Below are 18,474 nucleotides of genomic sequence, written 5' to 3' on the forward strand. Positions count from 1 at the left end.
TCTCTCTCTCTCTCTCTCTCTCTCTCTCTCTCTCTCTCTCTCTCTCTCTCTCTCTCTCTCTCTCTCTCTCTCTCTCTCTCTCTCTCTCTCTCTCCCCCCTCTCTCTCTGTCTCTCTCGCTGTCTCTGTCTCTGTCTCTCTCTCTCTCTCTCTCTCTCTCTCTCTCTCTCTCTCTCTCTCTCTCTCTCTCTCCCTCTCCCTCTCCCTCTCTCCCTCTCCCTCTCCCTCTCTCCCTCTCCCTATCTCTCTCTCTGTCTCTCTCTCTCTCTCTCTCTCTCTCTCTCTCTCTCTCACTCTCACTCTCTCTCTCTCTCTCTCTCTCTCTCTCAGGGCTAAGCAGCAGGCTAAGATGGCAGAGTACTGCAGGACCATCTTCGGAGATGCTCTGCTCATTGACCCGTTGGAGAAATACCCGGTGAGACTGATTTCTGGTCAGATCTTATATAAGTCTTGTCCATACATCCTACTTCTCCTCACTCTGAAAGCTGATCCCAGCACACTGAGATGCCATTCAGGCTACACACGTACGTTTATACACACAGTCACACAAATATGCAAATATATATACATGAACGTACAAATGTATACACATATTATTGCTGTGTGAGAGGGGGGGTACATGCCACTCACTCCCATGGAGATGTGCTGAAACTACCTTTGTACCACAAATTAGGAAAATGTAATGTAATATATATATTTTTTTTTCTAATGCTTACTTTTTAATTTTCCAAACAACCGAAACAATAGATAAAATAAAAACGCAACCCTCCCTTCCTCTTTCGATCTGTCCTGTGTCTCTATTCTCTCAACCCCCTCCTGCCTCTTCAGAGCAGCTGGTTGTCCTCTTGTAAAGACAAAACCCCGTACAACAAGAGCCTCCCCTCTTTTAAACACTTGTCTGATCCCCAGGTCACAATGATTGAATCAGTTAGCGAGCTCATGATGTCTGACGCTTAATCTAACCACTAGTGATGTACCGATCAGTATACGACCTTGGATTCTGATCAATAATACGACCTTGGATCCTAATATGACCTTTGGTCCCGATAGGCTACCTGGTCTGGAGTCAGTTCTTAATTAGGAATGTAGAGCACTCAAATCATCATCGTATAGGCTTATAGGGCTGCACGATTTTGGGAAATAATCAAATTTTTCTGACAGATATTGCGATTGCGATTACGATTATATATTTTTTTTAAGCAGCCCCACAGAGGTTTATTGTAAAATGCGGATTGCATCTGGCCTACGCGTGGGTCTGTTCGGGACGCTTAATCATTTTAGGCAACCAGCTTGCGCCTAGCCATGCAGCCGTAATCCCCCCTCTTTTAACATCGACGGTTAGCTCAACTGGTTCGCCGCCTTGCTGTGGATCCTGCGGTGCGTTGGTGACAAGTTTGAATACCTTCAATTTTTTTTCTTTTTTTTAACATGCATTCTTTCGCCAGTTAAGTTTAGGCATTGTTTCGGAGTTGGTTAGGGTTAAGTTTAGGCATTGTTTTGGAGTTGGTTAAGGTTAGAAGGGTTAAGTTTAGGCATTGTTTCGGAGTTGGTTAAGGTTAGAAGGGTTAAGTTTAGGCATTGTTTCGGAGTTGGTTAAGGTTAGAGTTTGTCTTAGAGCATGGCAATATTCTTTCGGAGTTGGTTAAGGTTATGGTTAAGTTTAGGCATTCTTTCGGAGTTGGTTAAGGTTAGAGTTAAGTTTAGGCATTGTTTCGGAGTTGGTTAAGGTTAGGGTTAAGTTTAGGCATTGTTTCGGAGTTGGTTAAGGTTAGGGTTAAGTTTAGGCATTCTTTCGGAGTTGGTTAAGGTTATGGTTAAGTTTAGGCATTCTTTCGGAGTTGGTTAAGGTTATGGTTAAGTTTAGGCATTCTTTCGGAGTTGGTTAAGGTTAGGGTTAAGTTTAGGCATTGTTTCGGAGTTGGTTAAGGTTAGGGTTAAGTTTAGGCATTGTTTCGGAGTTGGTTAAGGTTAGAGTTTGTCGCAGAGCATGGCAATAGAATGCAGCCTATTTCCACACTGCCGCTGTCTCGCGCTGCCGCGGTCACATGGGCGTAGTGGCCAATCAGAGAAACGCTGAACACAAGTTGGTTGCCTAAAATGTTGACGCATTCGGGACACAGAGCCTGAAAATGTTTCTTTTTACCTGGGAATCGATACCGGTACCCAACGGTACCTTTTTTTCTGTACTTTACTCTCCCTCTCTGAAGTCTAAACTTCACAACACACAATCTAAAACCCCTTACCTCCCTCTCCCAAACCTCTTATCAGCAGGCATATAAAGGAGGGGTGTTGTTTTGTAGTCTCTTATCAGCAGGCGTATACATGAGGTGTTTTGTAGCCACTGAGACTATTTTTCCTATCATGTCTCCCTATGGAATTCTGGGAAATCCTGTGACTCATGATATTCTACTACAACATGTGTAGCAACAAATGACTGTTGTCTCATGTCTGTATGCAGGAAGTCCAGTGTTCCAACCAACACTGAATCTTGTGTCTCCCTCCACTCTACAGTAGCTGGTCCCAGCTCAGCCCTTACTGTCAAGTTTCAAGTTTCTTTATTAGTTGTCATACAGAAGTACAGAATACTTTTATACAAAATGCTTCTTTCTGTTACGCTCCAGAGACTGTGCTAGACAAAAAAGATAAGTATAAAATAAAAGAAGTATAGAAGTCACGTAGACACAAGTGTTCAATATTTACATATGTACAATGTTCAATGCAAAGTAGAAGTAACTGAGTTACCATACAATATACTAATATACAATATACTATATAGTGCAAAGCAGAAATGGGATGAGGTACAATTTAGGTACAATTTACAGTAAGGTGTACTGAGGTATGGGTTGTAGTGCAAATCCTTTATCAATAAATATAAAGTGCGTTTGTGTGATCTAAAGTGTGGAGAGTGGGTGCTGCAGTGTGTTGTTTGTTTGAGTGAGTGTGTCCGTGTGGATGTGTGTGCTGTGTGCATCTGATGGTTGTTGTATAGTGTTATTGTTCGTTGAGCAACCTGATGGCCTGGGGATAGAAGCTTCTTCTTTTTTTTCTTTTTTTTTTTTTTCACAGTTTCTTTATTTTCCCTTTTCAACATGAAACAAGACAATACAATAACAATACTAATAAACAAGACATCACAGGACAATAACAGTAATAATAATAATAATAATAATAATAATAACGACAATGACAAGATCATCAGTTAAATCAGAATAATGAAAAATAAAATAGTCATGTATAAATTAAATATATAAATTAATAAGAATATATATATATATAAAAGCTTTTTCTGAGTCTTTCTGTGCTTGCCATGAGACTCCGGTATCGCTTGCCTGACCGCAGCAGTTCAAAGAGGCAGTTGTTTGGGTGGCTGGAGTATTTTATAATTCTCTTAGCCTTACCCATGCACCGCTTGTTGTAAATGTTCTGGAGAGTGGGAAGCCCCCCTCCAATTGTGCGTTCGGCTGAACGGGCCACTCTCTGTAGTCTGCTACGGTCTTGTGCTATTCCCAAACCAGGAGGTGATATTGCCAGTCAGGATGCTCTCTATTGTACATGAGTAGAAGTTCTTAAGGATCTTCTGACTGGCTTGGAACTTCCTTAGGCGCCTGAGGAAGTAGAGGCGTTGCCGTGCCTTCCTCACAACACTGTCAATGTGTGTGGTCCATGTCAAGTCCTCGGATATGTGGACTCCGAGGTACTTAGTTAAAACTGTTCACTCTCTCAACCGGTGCCCCGTCGATGCTGAGGGGGCTGTAGTCCCTGACCCCCAACCTCCTAAAGTCCACAATCATCTCCTTTGTTTTGCTGACGTTCAGGGAGAGGCTATTCTCCTGGCACCATCCCGCTAGGACCTTGACCTCTTCCAGGTAGGCCCTCTCGTCGTTGGCAGAGATCAGGCCCACCACTACTGTGTCATCAGCAAATGTGATGATTGTGTTGTTGTTCCGCTGTGCCACACAGTCATGTGTGTACAGGGAGTAGAGGAGGGGACTCAGAACACAGCCCTGGGGGGCCCCTATGTTGAGAGTGATGGATGAGGAGGTGCAGTTGCCTGCTCTCACCACCTGGGGTCTGCCCGTCAGGAAGTCCAAGACCCACTGGCAGAGGTCATAGTTCAAGCCCAGGTCCCTGAGCTTGGCTATGAGTTTGGAGGGGACTATGGTATTGAATGCTGAGCTGTAGTCGATGAACAGCATTCTCACATAGTTCCCCTGCCTCTTGTCCAGGTGTGATGCTGCTGTGTGCAGCACATGGGCTATGGCGTCCTCCGTGGACCTGTTGGGGTGGTATGCAAATTGCAGGGGGTCCAGGTTGATGGGGAGGGAGGAGCAGATGTAGCCCTTTACTAGCTTCTTCATTGCAGTGGCTTGTAGGCTGGTGTTGTTATTCACAGCCTCAAACCTTGCATAGAAGGTGTTGAGATCATTGCTAAGGAGATGTCACTGTTCAGCTTGAGGGAGGTGCCTTTGTAATCTGTCATTGTTCTGAGGCCCTGCCACATAGCTCTAGAGTCAGCCTGTTCATATTGAAGTTCAATTTTATCCCTGTAGCGCCTCTTTGCTTCTATTACTACTCTCCTCACGTTGTATCTCGCCACCTTGTGGTCATTCATGTTGCCTGCCACAAGCCCGGCATTGTAGGCTGCGGTTTGTGCTTTCAGAGCCTCACGGACGGATTTGTCTACCCAGGGTTTTTGGTTTGGGTAAACTCTAATTGTGGTAGTGGGGATTGTTTCTTCCACCAAAGTACATATAAAGTCCAGCACTGTCTCCGTGTAGACATTAATGTTATCTGTGTTATCGCGGAACACCCCCCAGTCTGTACATTCAAGTGCAGCCTGTAGCGTTTCCTCTGATTCCACATCTCCACATCTCGTTGTGTCTCCCTCCACTCTACAGTAGCTGGTCCCAGCTCAGCCCTTACCGTCACCTCTCTTTATTAAATTGTCTCCCTCCACTCTAGCTGGTCCCAGCTCAGCCCTTACCGTCACCCCAGGAGCTGCTGGGGAAGATTCTCATCAAGAACAAGAAGAAACATCACCACCATCGACCCTCTAGTAGTGGCAGCATACGACGGCAAGAAGAGCAGTCTTCACCCACTGGTACACACACACACACGCACACACACACACACACACACACACACACACACACACACACACACACACACACACACACACACACACACACAAAGTAGACTTCAAAGCTTCGACTCTTCAGTCGTTGCCATGGTAATCGATGCTACAGGTTCAAATGCTTCATTTTGTTTTTGAAACTCGGTTCCTGTCAAATGAGGACAATTAGTCATGAGAACTTTGAGAACACCTGTTCTACACCACAGCTCTCAATTACCCACTGCATTGAAACGTGGCACATGTGAAGAATGAAGGTAACCCTGATTAGCTGTCTGTGATGCTCTCACACTGGCATCATTATCATTAGCTGTCTGTGATGCTCTCACACTGGCATCATTATGATTAGCTGTCTGTGATGCTCTCACACTGGCATCATTATCATTAGCTGTCTGTGATGCTCTCACACTGGCATCATTATGATTAGCTGTCTGTGATGCTCTCACACTGGCATCATTATCATTAGCTGTCTGTGATGCTCTCACACTGGCATCATTATGATTAGCTGTCTGTGATGCTCTCACACTGGCATCATTATGATTAGCTGTCTGTGATGCTCTCACACTGGCATCATTATCATTAGCTGTCTGTGATGCTCTCACACTGGCATCATTATGATTAGCTGTCTGTGATGCTCTCACACTGGCATCATTATGATTAGCTGTCTGTGATGCTCTCACACTGGCATCATTATGATTAGCTGTCTGTGATGCTCTCACACTGGCATCATTATGATTAGCTGTCTGTGATGCTCTCACACTGGCATCATTATCATTAGCTGTCTGTGATGCTCTCACACTGGCATCATTATGATTAGCTGTCTGTGATGCTCTCACACTGGCATCATTATCATTAGCTGTCTGTGATGCTCTCACACTGGCATCATTATCATTAGCTGTCTGTGATGCTCTCACACTGGCATCATTATCATTAGCTGTCTGTGATGCTCTCACACTGGCATCATTATGATTAGCTGTCTGTGATGCTCTCACACTGGCATCATTATCATTAGCTGTCTGTGATGCTCTCACACTGGCCACTCTTGGCATCATTATGATTGGCTGCTACACTCTTCAAACAGACACCTTCCCCAGACCAACAGTAACGACCAGGAAGGGTATTGGCATAACGACGACCTGTTGTCAAACAGCATTCATCTATTAAACTCTACTAGATGGAGCCAAAGAAGGCCTGAGTTGAGTCTCACAGGGTACTTTATTTGAGCTGAAGATGAACCAATCCATAGTAAACTCACTTACCTTTTTTCAACTGCAGATTATGTCCCCAATGGGAAACTTAGTCAACATCTGCAATAAAAAAAGATATATACATCATCTGTTTTATCTAATAAGATAATGTTTTCAGTCTGTTCACCTCATTCCAATAATTTTTATTGCAGTAAAATATATAAATAAATAATATTAAAATAAATCTATTACATATGAATAGTACTTTGCATCACTATCGGTATAATATCAACATGCAACATGTTATGATATATATATATATCAATATTTCCACCATCTCTCTCACACACACACACACACACACACACACACACACACACACACACACACACACACACACACACACACACACCTACACACACCTACACACACCTACACACACCTACACACACCTACACACACACACACACACACACACACACACACACACAGTGTAGTCATGTATATATTTATGTAAATTATCTGATGATGATCTGAATGGCGTTTTCTCTCCAGACTGCCCTTTGATGGACGGCGAGGGGGGTCAGCTCATGTCCAATGGGGAAGAGAAGCTGGCCGAGAGGTTGATGAAAGACTCTGATCCTCGCAAGTCCATTGGTGGGTTCACTTCCTGGCTTCACAATTAATGTGAACATTGTAAATACATCATGTATAAGAGATTCACTGACAAAGATAATTCTTTTCATGCATGGATTACTAGATTTAAACTACAGTACATACAACTGTACTGTACATTTAAAAAAACATGTAAACAAAGTGCAATACGAAACAGGGTTATTTTGCCTAGAGAGGATTCAACCTTTAAACAAGGTGAAAATGGCCAATTGAGACTATTAAATACTTCACCTACAAACACAATACGGTTCTGACAGAATACTATTCATGTATTAGGAGATTCAGTAAAAAAAAGAAAAACCTTCTAAATGCATAGGTTTATAAAATAGGCAGCGCTAAAGCTCTGTCTGGTGGTGCAGAGTTGATTGAGTGGGACACCATGACTCAACGAGACCCTCTGGTGGCAGATGGTCATAATGAGTTTTGAAAATGTTAAAAATACTGTTAGAAAATAGTTACTGCAGCTTTAAATTACGGGTCAGACTTGAACATATGTTAGGGCCATTTTTCTGGTCGACCTCTCACAATACTAGTCTGTTTTACTAAGCTGGGGTCCCACAACCATAATAGATTTACACAATATGGTTCCTGGGGCTGAAAAGATGGATGGATGGATGGATGGATGGATGGATGGATAGATAGATATCTTTGTGTAATGGTTGTGTGTATCTCCACCTACTAGGAGGAGAGGGAGAGAGCGAGGAGGATGAGGAGGATGAACCAGGCACTGAGCTGAAAAAACCCAACTCTGATGAGGTAAGGATCAATGATTGACTGACTGACTTACTTATAAGTAATTGATTGATAAACAATTAAATGGGTGGGTGGTTGCTTAGTTGGTTGTTTGGTTGGTTTATTGATCAATTAATCAATTGTTCATAAACATCTTATACACACTCATTAACTTATTCCCCATCTCTCTCTTTCTCTCTCAGGGTACGGCCAGCAGTGAGGTGAATGCTACTGAAGAGATGTCGACTCTTGTCAACTATACAGAGCCTGTCAAATTCAAAACCTTTGAAGTGGCAACCAGTAAGTATATATATATATTGTGTGTGTGTGTGAGTGTGACCAGCCTCAGGCCCTGGTTACACTTACAATGTTTCATTTTCGAATTATTTCTTTTGCATGTCCAAGTTAAAAGGCAACGCCGTTTTGGCAGGCATTTTCGTTTTCCTAGCGGCAACGCTCAAAGGGGGTTTTCGTTTTTTCAAAACTCCCCTGCAACGGTGCCATGTAAACTGCACAAGCCAGATACGGAGCCATTCACGCCAGGGCTCTACGCTAACCTTTTTCCCAAGGAGCACATGTGCTCCTAAATGAAAAAATGTAGGAGCACACAAAGAAATGTAGGAGCACACAAAAATATTTAGGAAAATATTTCAAGTAACAGAGTTTATATATATATGTTTTTTTAAATAAATGTATATTTGTACTGTGCGTGCATGTGCAAACGGGACACACATCTGTGCAATAGCACATACCACCAAAGTCACTGGCCCACTGTGTGCGTGTGTGTGTGTATCTGCGTGTGCAAACGGGAATGGGACACAGACATTTGATCTATTAAGTGATTAATGCCTACTGTGGCAAAGTTGTAGCCAACAACTAGGCCTAATAAAAAAGGCAGTGACATTGAACTACTGCTACAAAAGTAACTTAAAAACTTAACTTTAGCTTTAGCCCCTTTTATGCATACAATGCCTATGTTTTGGCTAGTGTTGCTCTTCTAGAAAGATCCTTTCAGGGTTGCCTATTGAAATACTGTACACCTCCAGTACAGAAACATTGTTTATGAGTTTGCGTGTCAGGTAGACCATTGATTGACAGTCGATTCTGCCAATTACGTCATACCGCTTGCACCCACCTCTGCTGTTGATAATGCTAGCCAAGTTAGCACACACACATACACACACGCACAGTGGGCCAGTGACTTTGGTGTAGGGGTGTAACAATGCATCGCAATGCATCGATCCTAAGGGGAAAATTCAACTGCATCGATTTGAAAATGTTAGAATAGATTATAATCACAATTTTAACCCTTTAATCGCCAATGACGTGTTTAGACGTCATTCCTCGCCATGCGTAATCTGCCAATGACGTTTTACAGAGTCTTTGAGATCAATATTTCAAAAATCTGTCATGGCAATCATATTTCACCCACGGAGACTTGACTGGTGCTGTAGATCTCCTCTCAACTCTCCAACGGTTCAAGACCGCCACCTGGTGGCCGATCGGCGAGTTGCCAAAACCGGAAGTGAGCGGCCGGAAGTGGTGCTCACCCATATTTCGTCCGGCCACTCGCTATCGCTCGCGGGACTCCATCTCGACACACTGGATAATCGATCGGTTGCCATAACTCAATAAACAACGTTATTTGGACGTATATAGTATTATACAACCTGGAAATGGATCGCATATATCAACATCCCATAATAGCAATCTTTTTGCTCCACGCTCATCACCCAACGCTACGAGGAGACTGGGGTGAGTTTCAGCCTGTTTGTTTACCATTTTCGATACAAACTGCTATGATTAATATATCACCCATACTACATGATTAATTTAACGTCGGTCATTGCATTATAAACGACCCCCCCCCCCCCCCCCTCCGGTCAATATCAGATGATGAGTCATGACGTTTAGGACCTTGTACAATTGAAATTTTTAATCTGACGTCAATCGGTATCAAACTACATTTGATGATATGTATTTATGGCTATAACTCACGTTCTATGGAATGCTGCAGAAAACGATAAAAACATATTTATACTTTAGGCCGTATTTTAGTATGAATGTGTGAATGAAAAAGTAGAACGTTGCCACATCCTAAACGATAGATACTTGATGTTGAATGGGCCATAGTAATGTCAATTTAGCAATACAATTTAAAAAGTTATAGCCCTGCAAAGAAGGGGAACATCTCCATAGACTTACAGTACTGGCAGAGAAGGGATTAAGATGAGAATAATCTCCGGCAGATAAAGGGTTAATGTGTTCACAGTGTTGTTGTTCTCATGTCCGTTACAGCCAACACAACGACATACGCTACTGCATCAACGTTATGATTAACAAAGCAAGGCATTCGTTTTTGTTGCAATGTTATATTACTATTGCTATCGATAAATCTAGGTGTTCTAAAATCTATTGCTATTGGTAAGACTAGAATAAGTTACATAAGCTCTTTATTAGAACCGAATCAGTCAGTGCACCACTTTACATGTCTACAACACGCAAAATATAGACATCTCCAATAATAATAATACATTGATTGTAGTGTTCAACGTACCTTATTCCGCTTTACCAAGGGGTGTTAATTACTGAAGTAAGGTCCTTGTACTCTATATAGTTCGCTGTCTGCTCCGACGTTGTCTCTTGGTTACTTCCTGTATTAGTTACAGGTCTCTTTTAGAACAAACAGGATCCTGTGACCTTTATACTATAGAAAAGACGAGCTCTGCCCCCATGTGGACACTAAAGGAAAATGCACAAGCGGCAACTGAGATATTAACCCAGGGTTTCTTAAATAGAAAGTTTAATATTCTGAGCTAATAAAGAAAAGTTGATCATCTAGACCAATGTAAATTAAAGCTTACTGATAAGAAAAGATGATAGGCATGACCCTCTTTGCGCCGCCCCTGTGCCTCAAATAGATCCGCTATCAGCTCTATATTTAATCTTTCAAAATGTTCAGTTGCTATTGCATGCACTCATCTGTGTTTCACTACACACATGAGTGCATGCTTACCAACTGTCCGTCTGCAACACTACTATCACCAACATCTAAGAAGGGAGATCCCCCCTTGAATGGCCCTTCTAAGGTTTCTCTCCTCCACACTGCCTGTGGAGCTTTTTTCCCTATTGTTAGGTTTTAGTGAGTTTTTCCCTTACCTTCGCGTGGGGTATGTCTGGGAGTGCTTGCATTCTTTCATTTGCATTCTTTCATTTATTTGCATTCATCTAAAAATGTTATGTTTTCTTCTTGACTTGTTTAAAGAAGACCTGTACGGCCCATGGGGACATTAACGTGTGTTGTCGGGCCTTATAAATAAATTTGATTTGATTTGACCCTTGGCGATCATTTACACTCCCACCAAATCCTGCTATGATGGATAAGCACAATTTAGAAAGAATTAATTAGTCATACAGGATTTCTTTTTAGACTTCACATAACAGATCAAATAGTACAACTCGAGTGTCTCTATACTAATTACTCTCGAGGAGGAGTACCAATTTCTGGATCGGTCGCTCGAGGACTGAAGGTCTGGTAGAGTGATCTTTTCGCTCCCCAGTCTGTATTTTTACTCGACGTACTAGACTGTCGCTCTCTTGAGTGGCTTCGACGACTCGACCTAGTTGCCACTGGCTTCTGTGAAGGTTACTGTCCTTGAGGATGACTATGTCGTTCACCTTGAGGTTACGCCATGGTACGTGCCACTTCTGACGTGTGGAAATGTTCAGGAGGTATTCCTTCTTCCAGCGGCTCCAGAATTGTTCGATTAGGTACTGGACTCTGCGCCATACCCCATGCTGCTGGCATCAGCAAAGTGATGCAGTTCTGGTTTGATGATGTTGCCGAAGTCATGTGGGTGGTAGCGTCTAGGGATCGTGAATTCCTTTAAGTTATATAGCCCGATCTTCCACTCCTCCCACCGTGGCTTTAAGTCATCTGGCAGTGGATCATCCCATCTTATGCCTCTGCGGCATAGTTCTTGGAGTATGCGTTTTCCGCTTAGGGTGAATGGGGCAACAAACCCAAGTGGGTCATAAAGAGAGGCGACGATTGAGAGGATTCCTCGACGGGTTGAAGGCTGGTCTTTCATGTTGACATTGAAGCTGAAGGTGTCGTTGTCTATAGACCACTGAAGGCCAAGTGCATGCTCAGTTGGGGTCGCTTCCAGCTTAAGTTCGAGAGGGTCAGTGATTGTGGCCCTTTCTGAGGGTTTCACACAGTCGAGGACGTCTGTGTGGTTAGAGTTGAATTTGTGGAGGCGTAGGCCTCCCCGTTTGCACAACTTTTGTGCCTCGATGATCAGTTTCTTGGCTTCTTCGACTGATGAAACGCTGGCTAACCCATCATCAACGTAAAAGTTCTTCTCAATGAAGGCTGAGGCTGCTGGGTAGTCTTCTCTATGTTGATGTGCCATGTACCTTAGGCCGAAGTTGGCACATCCCGGAGACGAAGCAGCTCCAAAGAGGTGAACTGTCATCTTGTTTTCCGGTGGTTCTTTTCCCAAATCTCCTTCCTCCCACCATAGGAACTTAAGGTACTTTCGGTATTCAGGCGTGGCGAATAGTTTTGCTGAGCAGTCGACGAACACGACCCTTAGCTTGTTGGGCCTTTTGGGATGGTAGGTGCTGTGATGAGGAAGGTACCAAGCAGTCTCTCCATATGAAGTGGTATGGTCAAGTTCTGCGTCACCTTTCTCGATGATGTCTTTCATGAAAGCCTTATAGCGTTCGTGATACTCTTTATCTGTCTTTAGCTTCTTCTTTAGACACTGGAGGCGGACTGTAGCTAGTCTCTTGTTGTTTGGTAGGGATAGTGGACTGCTACCCTTGAAAGGTAGAGGCATCTTGTAGTGTCCATCTTCTTTCTGTCTGATGTGATCACTGAGGAATTGTATGAAGTGAACATCTTCTTGAGACACGTACTTGTCCTCGTAGTTCTTTTCAGAGAAGTCCGACTCAAGTACTTTCAGGACATCTGTTGTAGACGGGGCTGGTATTTCTTTTACTGACACTCTATGTACAAAGCTCTGGCTCCCTTGTCTGTCCAGATGAGGGTTAGATGAGCCTATTATGCTCTAGCCAAGCTCTGTTCGCTGTGCAAAAGGTTCGTTTTCACAGCCTGTGATGACTTCGAGTGGAGCTAGCGCTGAAAAAATGGATCAAGCCATCTCAGATTTGTGCTGGCATGGATGTGGGGAGGTAGGAACACTCATCCACATGTTGTGGCATTGCCCCACAGTGAAGAGTTTTTGGCACAAGGTCATTTTAAGACTATCCTCTATTCTCAGTGTTAAGATACCCTTATGTCCAAGAGTCTGCCTCTTGGGCATAGGGGGTAGTCGGTATACAATCAGCACTTACGCAACGCATCATTACACTAGCACATATGTCAGTTAAGCGTACAATCATGATGAACTGGAAGATCCAAAAGCCAAATTGTTTCTGCATGGACACCTGGATGAGGGATTGCATGGACCTATTGACAATGGAACGAGCAGCCTCAACGCTCGCTGAACATGACCATGGAGAGGACGGCCCCTGGATCTATATAAGGACATACTTGGAGAATAGTTATGACTGAATGCAGGAGTGTTTGATCTGCACCCCCCCCCCCCCATTTTGTTAGTGTGTTTTGTCTGTATTGTACTGTATTGTATTGTTTATTGTTTGTGAGTTTAGTATTATTTGTATTGTACTGTTTGTGAGTTTAGTTTTGTCTGTATTGTACTGTATTTATGTTGAGCTGTTTTGTGTTTCAAACTATTAATAAAAAAAATTAAATAAAAAATACTAGAATAAGTTACATTAACTTAATGTTACTGTCTTGGAAAAGTCTCGCTTAGCGCAATGGCGGACTTTCCGGAAGTAAAAAAGCAAATGAGAGCTTCCGATTGGTCATTTCCTTTCTTTCCCTTGAAACCAGTCACGTCACTCTACTGTGATTGGACCGTTGGCTTGAGTGCAATGTGGGACTTGTAGTTTTTGAACGATTAGCAGCAGAGAGAAAAAAAGCACGACTGAGGTTGTAATCTTCACTCGCACACTGTGCGAGTAATTGATTTTTCCGGTTCGCACACACATATTATTAGGGGCAAATGCGAGTAAAATGGTCGCACTGTAGAGCCCTGCACGCCCAACGCCCATGCGCAGTAGACACCGACGCATGGTGATCGAGTGTTCGTTCGGACGTCTGCAAGGCGCGCTTTGCGATGCTTCGGAAAGATATGGACTTTACATATGCTGTGCTCTCTCTATCTGTCTGAAGCGGAGCGGAACTCTGCTGTGCTTTACACACACTCCCAACCGAGGCGCACACACAAATACGGCGTCTAACTTGCCTGCCAATACACAACGTTCTGAAAAGTGAAATGAAACGTTGTTTTTCCTTTCATGTAACCGCAGCCTGAGTGAGTATGGTGTATGCACGTCACACTGACTGCAGGAAGAAGGGGGGGGGGGGGGTCACTGGCAGTGTGTGATAAAAGTGAGGTGTGAGAGAGAGAGGGTGAAGTATTTGTTTAGCATACTCATTATGTAGTGATGTGTGTGTTTGAGAGACCGATAGCTGTGTGGGTGTGTGTGGGGCAAAATAATGACGTGCTGCTTGACATTGATTGATTGATTGTGTGTAGGGGGAGGTGTGTAATGCCTGTGTGTGCGAACATGTGTGTACATGTTGTGAGAAAGAATGATGTATCACTATGTGTCTGATTGTGTGAGTGGACATGGCTCGTTAGCTCAAACCACCTCTGTCATGTAGATCATTAGGCGGACGAGCCAGCTGAGTGACTCAGTCACAGTTAACGATCAAACACATACACACACACACACCTGTCACTTATGATACACAGATTGTCTTTATCAATATTTTCTTTCTACTCTCTTCCCCCCCCCCCCCCCCCCCCCCCACCACCAGAGAGGAATAAGCACTTTGAGATGTCGTCGTTCGTGGAGACCAAGGGCATGGATACACTGAAGAGTTCCCCCTTTGAGTTTGTGGAGTATCCAAAGTAGTAGTGATGCTGCTACGTACTGTCTACTTCTAAAAGTGATGTTGCTACGTCCTGTCTACTTCTAAAAGTGATGTTGCTACGTCCTGTCTACTTCTAAAAGTGATGTTGCTACGTCCTGTCCACTTCTAAAAGTGATGTTGCTACGTCCTGTCTACTTCTAAAAGTGATGTTGCTACGTCCTGTCTACTTCTAAAAGTGATGTTGCTACGTACTGTCTACTTCTAAAAGTGATGTTGCTACGTCCTGTCTACTTCTAAAAGTGATGTTGCTACGTCCTGTCTACTTCTAAAAGTGATGTTGCTACGTCCTGTCTACTTCTAAAAGTGATGTTGCTACGTCCTGTCTACTTCTAAAAGTGATGTTGCTACGTCCTGTCTACTTCTAAAAGTGATGTTGCTATGTCCTGTCTACTTCTAAAAGTGATGTTGCTACGTCCTGTCTACTTCTAAAAGTGATGTTGCTATGTCCTGTCTACTTCTAAAAGTGATGTTGCTACGTCCTGTCCACTTCTAAAAGTGATGTTGCTACGTCCTGTCCACTTCTAAAAGTGATGTTGCTATGTACTGTCTACTTCTAAAAGTGATGTTGCTACGTCCTGTCTACTTCTAAAAGTGATGTTGCTACGTCCTGTCTACTTCTAAAAGTGATGTTGCTACGTCCTGTCCACTTCTAAAAGTGATGTTGCTACGTACTGTCTACTTCTAAAAGTGATGTTGCTACGTCCTGTCTACTTCTAAAAGTGATGTTGCTACGTCCTGTCTACTTCTAAAAGTGATGTTGCTACGTCCTGTCTACTTCTAAAAGTGATGTTGCTACGTACTGTCTACTTCTAAAAGTGATGTTGCTACGTCCTGTCCACTTCTAAAAGTGATGTTGCTACGTACTGTCTACTTCTAAAAGTGATGTTGCTACGTCCTGTCCACTTCTAAAAGTGATGTTGCTACGTACTGTCTACTTCTAAAAGTGATGTTGCTACGTCCTGTCTACTTCTAAAAGTGATGTTGCTACGTCCTGTCTACTTCTAAAAGTGATGTTGTTACGTCCTGTCTACTTCTAAAAGTGATGTTGCTACGTCCTGTCTACTTCTAAAAGTGATGTTGCTACGTACTGTCTACTTCTAAAAGTGATGTTGCTACGTACTGTCTACTTCTAAAAGTGATGTTGCTACGTCCTGTCTACTTCTAAAAGTGATGTTGCTACGTCCTGTCTACTTCTAAAAGTGATGTTGCTACGTCCTGTCTACTTCTAAAAGTGATGTTGCTACGTCCTGTCTACTTCTAAAAGTGATGTTGCTACGTCCTGTCTACTTCTAAAAGTGATGTTGCTACGTACTGTCTACTTCTAAAAGTGATGTTGCTACGTCCTGTCTACTTCTAAAAGTGATGTTGCTACATCCTGTCTACTTCTAAAAGTGATGTTGCTACGTCCTGTCTACTTCTAAAAGTGATGTTGCTACGTCCTGTCTACTTTTAAAAGTGATGTTGCTACGTCCTGTCCACTTCTAAAAGTGATGTTGCTACGTCCTGTCCACTTCTAAAAGTGATGTTGCTACGTACTGTCTACTTCTAAAAGTGATGTTGCTACGTCCTGTCTACTTCTAAAAGTGATGTTGCTACGTCCTGTCTACTTCTAAAAGTGATGTTGTTACGTACTGTCTACTTCTAAAAGTGATGTTGCTACGTCCTGTCTACTTCTAAAAGTGATGTTGCTACGTCCTGTCTACTTCTAAAAGTGATGTTGCTACGTACTGTCTACTTCTAAAAGTGATGTTGCTACGTACTGTCTACTTCTAAAAGTGATGTTGCTACGTCCTGTCTACTTCTAAAAGTGATGTTGCTACGTCCTGTCCACTTCTAAAAGTGATGTTGCTACGTACTGTCTACTTCTAAAAGTGATGTTGCTACGTCCTGTCTTCTAAAAGTGATGTTGCTACGTCCTGTCTACTTCTAAAAGTGATGTTTCTACGTCCTGTCTACTTCTAAAAGTGATGTTTCTACGTCCTGTCTACTTCTAAAAGTGATGTTGCTACGTCCTGTCTACTTCTAAAAGTGATGTTGCTACGTCCTGTCTACTTCTAAAAGTGATGTTGCTACGTCCTGTCTACTTCTAAAAGTGATGTTGCTACGTACTGTCCACTTCTAAAAGTGATGTTGCTACGTACTGTCCACTTCTAAAAGTGATGTTGCTACGTCCTGTCTACTTCTAAAAGTGATGTTGCTACGTCCTGTCCACTTCTAAAAGTGATGTTGCTACGTCCTGTCTACTTCTAAAAGTGATGTTGCTACGTACTGTCTACTTCTAAAAGTGATGTTGCTACGTACTGTCTACTTCTAAAAGTGATGTTGCTACGTCCTGTCTACTTCTAAAAGTGATGTTGCTACGTCCTGTCTACTTCTAAAAGTGATGTTGCTACGTCCTGTCCACTTCTAAAAGTGATGTTGCTACGTACTGTCTACTTCTAAAAGTGATGTTGCTACGTCCTGTCTACTTCTAAAAGTGATGTTGCTACGTCCTGTCTACTTCTAAAAGTGATGTTGCTACGTCCTGTCTACTTCTAAAAGTGATGTTGCTACGTCCTGTCCACTTCTAAAAGTGATGTTGCTACGTCCTGTCTACTTCTAAAAGTGATGTTGCTACGTCCTGTCCACTTCTAAAAGTGATGTTGCTACGTCCTGTCTACTTCTAAAAGTGATGTTGCTACGTACTGTCCACTTCTAAAAGTGATGTTGCTACGTCCTGTCTACTTCTAAAAGTGATGTTGCTACGTCCTGTCTACTTCTAAAAGTGATGTTGCTACGTACTGTCTACTTCTAAAAGTGATGTTGCTACGTCCTGTCTACTTCTAAAAGTGATGTTGCTACGTCCTGTCTACTTCTAAAAGTGATGTTGCTACGTCCTGTCTACTTGTAAAAGTGATGTTGCTACGTCCTGTCTACTTCTAAAAGTGATGTTGCTACGTCCTGTCTACTTCTAAAAGTGATGTTGCTACGTACTGTCTACTTCTAAAAGTGATGTTGCTACGTCCTGTCTACTTCTAAAAGTGATGTTGCTACGTCCTGTCTACTTCTAAAAGTGATGTTGCTACGTCCTGTCTACTTCTAAAAGTGATGTTGCTACGTCCTGTCCACTTCTAAAAGTGATGTTGCTACGTCCTGTCTACTTCTAAAAGTGATGTTGCTACGTACTGTCTACTTCTAAAAGTGATGTTGCTACGTACTGTCTACTTCTAAAAGTGATGTTGCTACGTCCTGTCTACTTCTAAAAGTGATGTTGCTACGTACTGTCTACTTCTAAAAGTGATGTTGCTACGTCCTGTCTACTTCTAAAAGTGATGTTGCTACGTCCTGTCTACTTCTAAAAGTGATGTTGCTACGTCCTGTCTACTTCTAAAAGTGATGTTGCTACGTCCGGTCTACTTCTAAAAGTGATGTTGCTACGTACTGTCTACTTCTAAAAGTGATGTTGCTACGTACTGTCTACTTCTAAAAGTGATGTTGCTACGTCCTGTCTACTTCTAAAAGTGATGTTGCTACGTCCTGTCTACTTCTAAAAGTGATGTTGCTACGTACTGTCTACTCCTAAAAGTGATGTTGCTACGTCCTGTCTACTTCTAAAAGTGATGTTGCTACGTCCTGTCTACTTCTAAAAGTGATGTTGCTACGTCCTGTCCACTTCTAAAAGTGATGTTGCTACGTCCTGTCTACTTCTAAAAGTGATGTTGCTACGTCCTGTCTACT

The 18,474-nt window shown here is 42.7% G+C and overlaps 1 protein-coding gene across 2 annotated transcripts in view; it reads left to right on the top strand.

The window, feature by feature from the left end:
• The first annotated feature begins 335 nt into the window (after positions 1-335).
• plcb3 (phospholipase C, beta 3 (phosphatidylinositol-specific)) overlaps positions 336-18,474 on the top strand; it is a 66,090-nt gene continuing 47,951 nt past the window's right edge. For both annotated transcript variants that reach the window (XR_014619844.1, XM_084317451.1), the window contains exons 1-6: positions 336-414; positions 4,962-5,100; positions 6,873-6,974; positions 7,675-7,748; positions 7,928-8,024; positions 14,641-14,725. Coding sequence is in view for 1 of the 2 variants with exons in the window: in XM_084317451.1 (XP_084173577.1) it covers positions 349-414; positions 4,962-5,100; positions 6,873-6,974; positions 7,675-7,748; positions 7,928-8,024; positions 14,641-14,725 (563 nt within the window). In the remaining variant the exon portion in view is untranslated. The remainder of the gene's footprint in view (positions 415-4,961; positions 5,101-6,872; positions 6,975-7,674; positions 7,749-7,927; positions 8,025-14,640; positions 14,726-18,474) is intronic.

The sequence above is a fragment of the Notolepis coatsorum genome (genome assembly GCF_963971535.1).
Source record: "Notolepis coatsorum genome assembly, chromosome: 1".
In the NCBI taxonomy this organism is placed as follows: Eukaryota; Metazoa; Chordata; class Actinopteri; order Aulopiformes; family Paralepididae; genus Notolepis; species Notolepis coatsorum.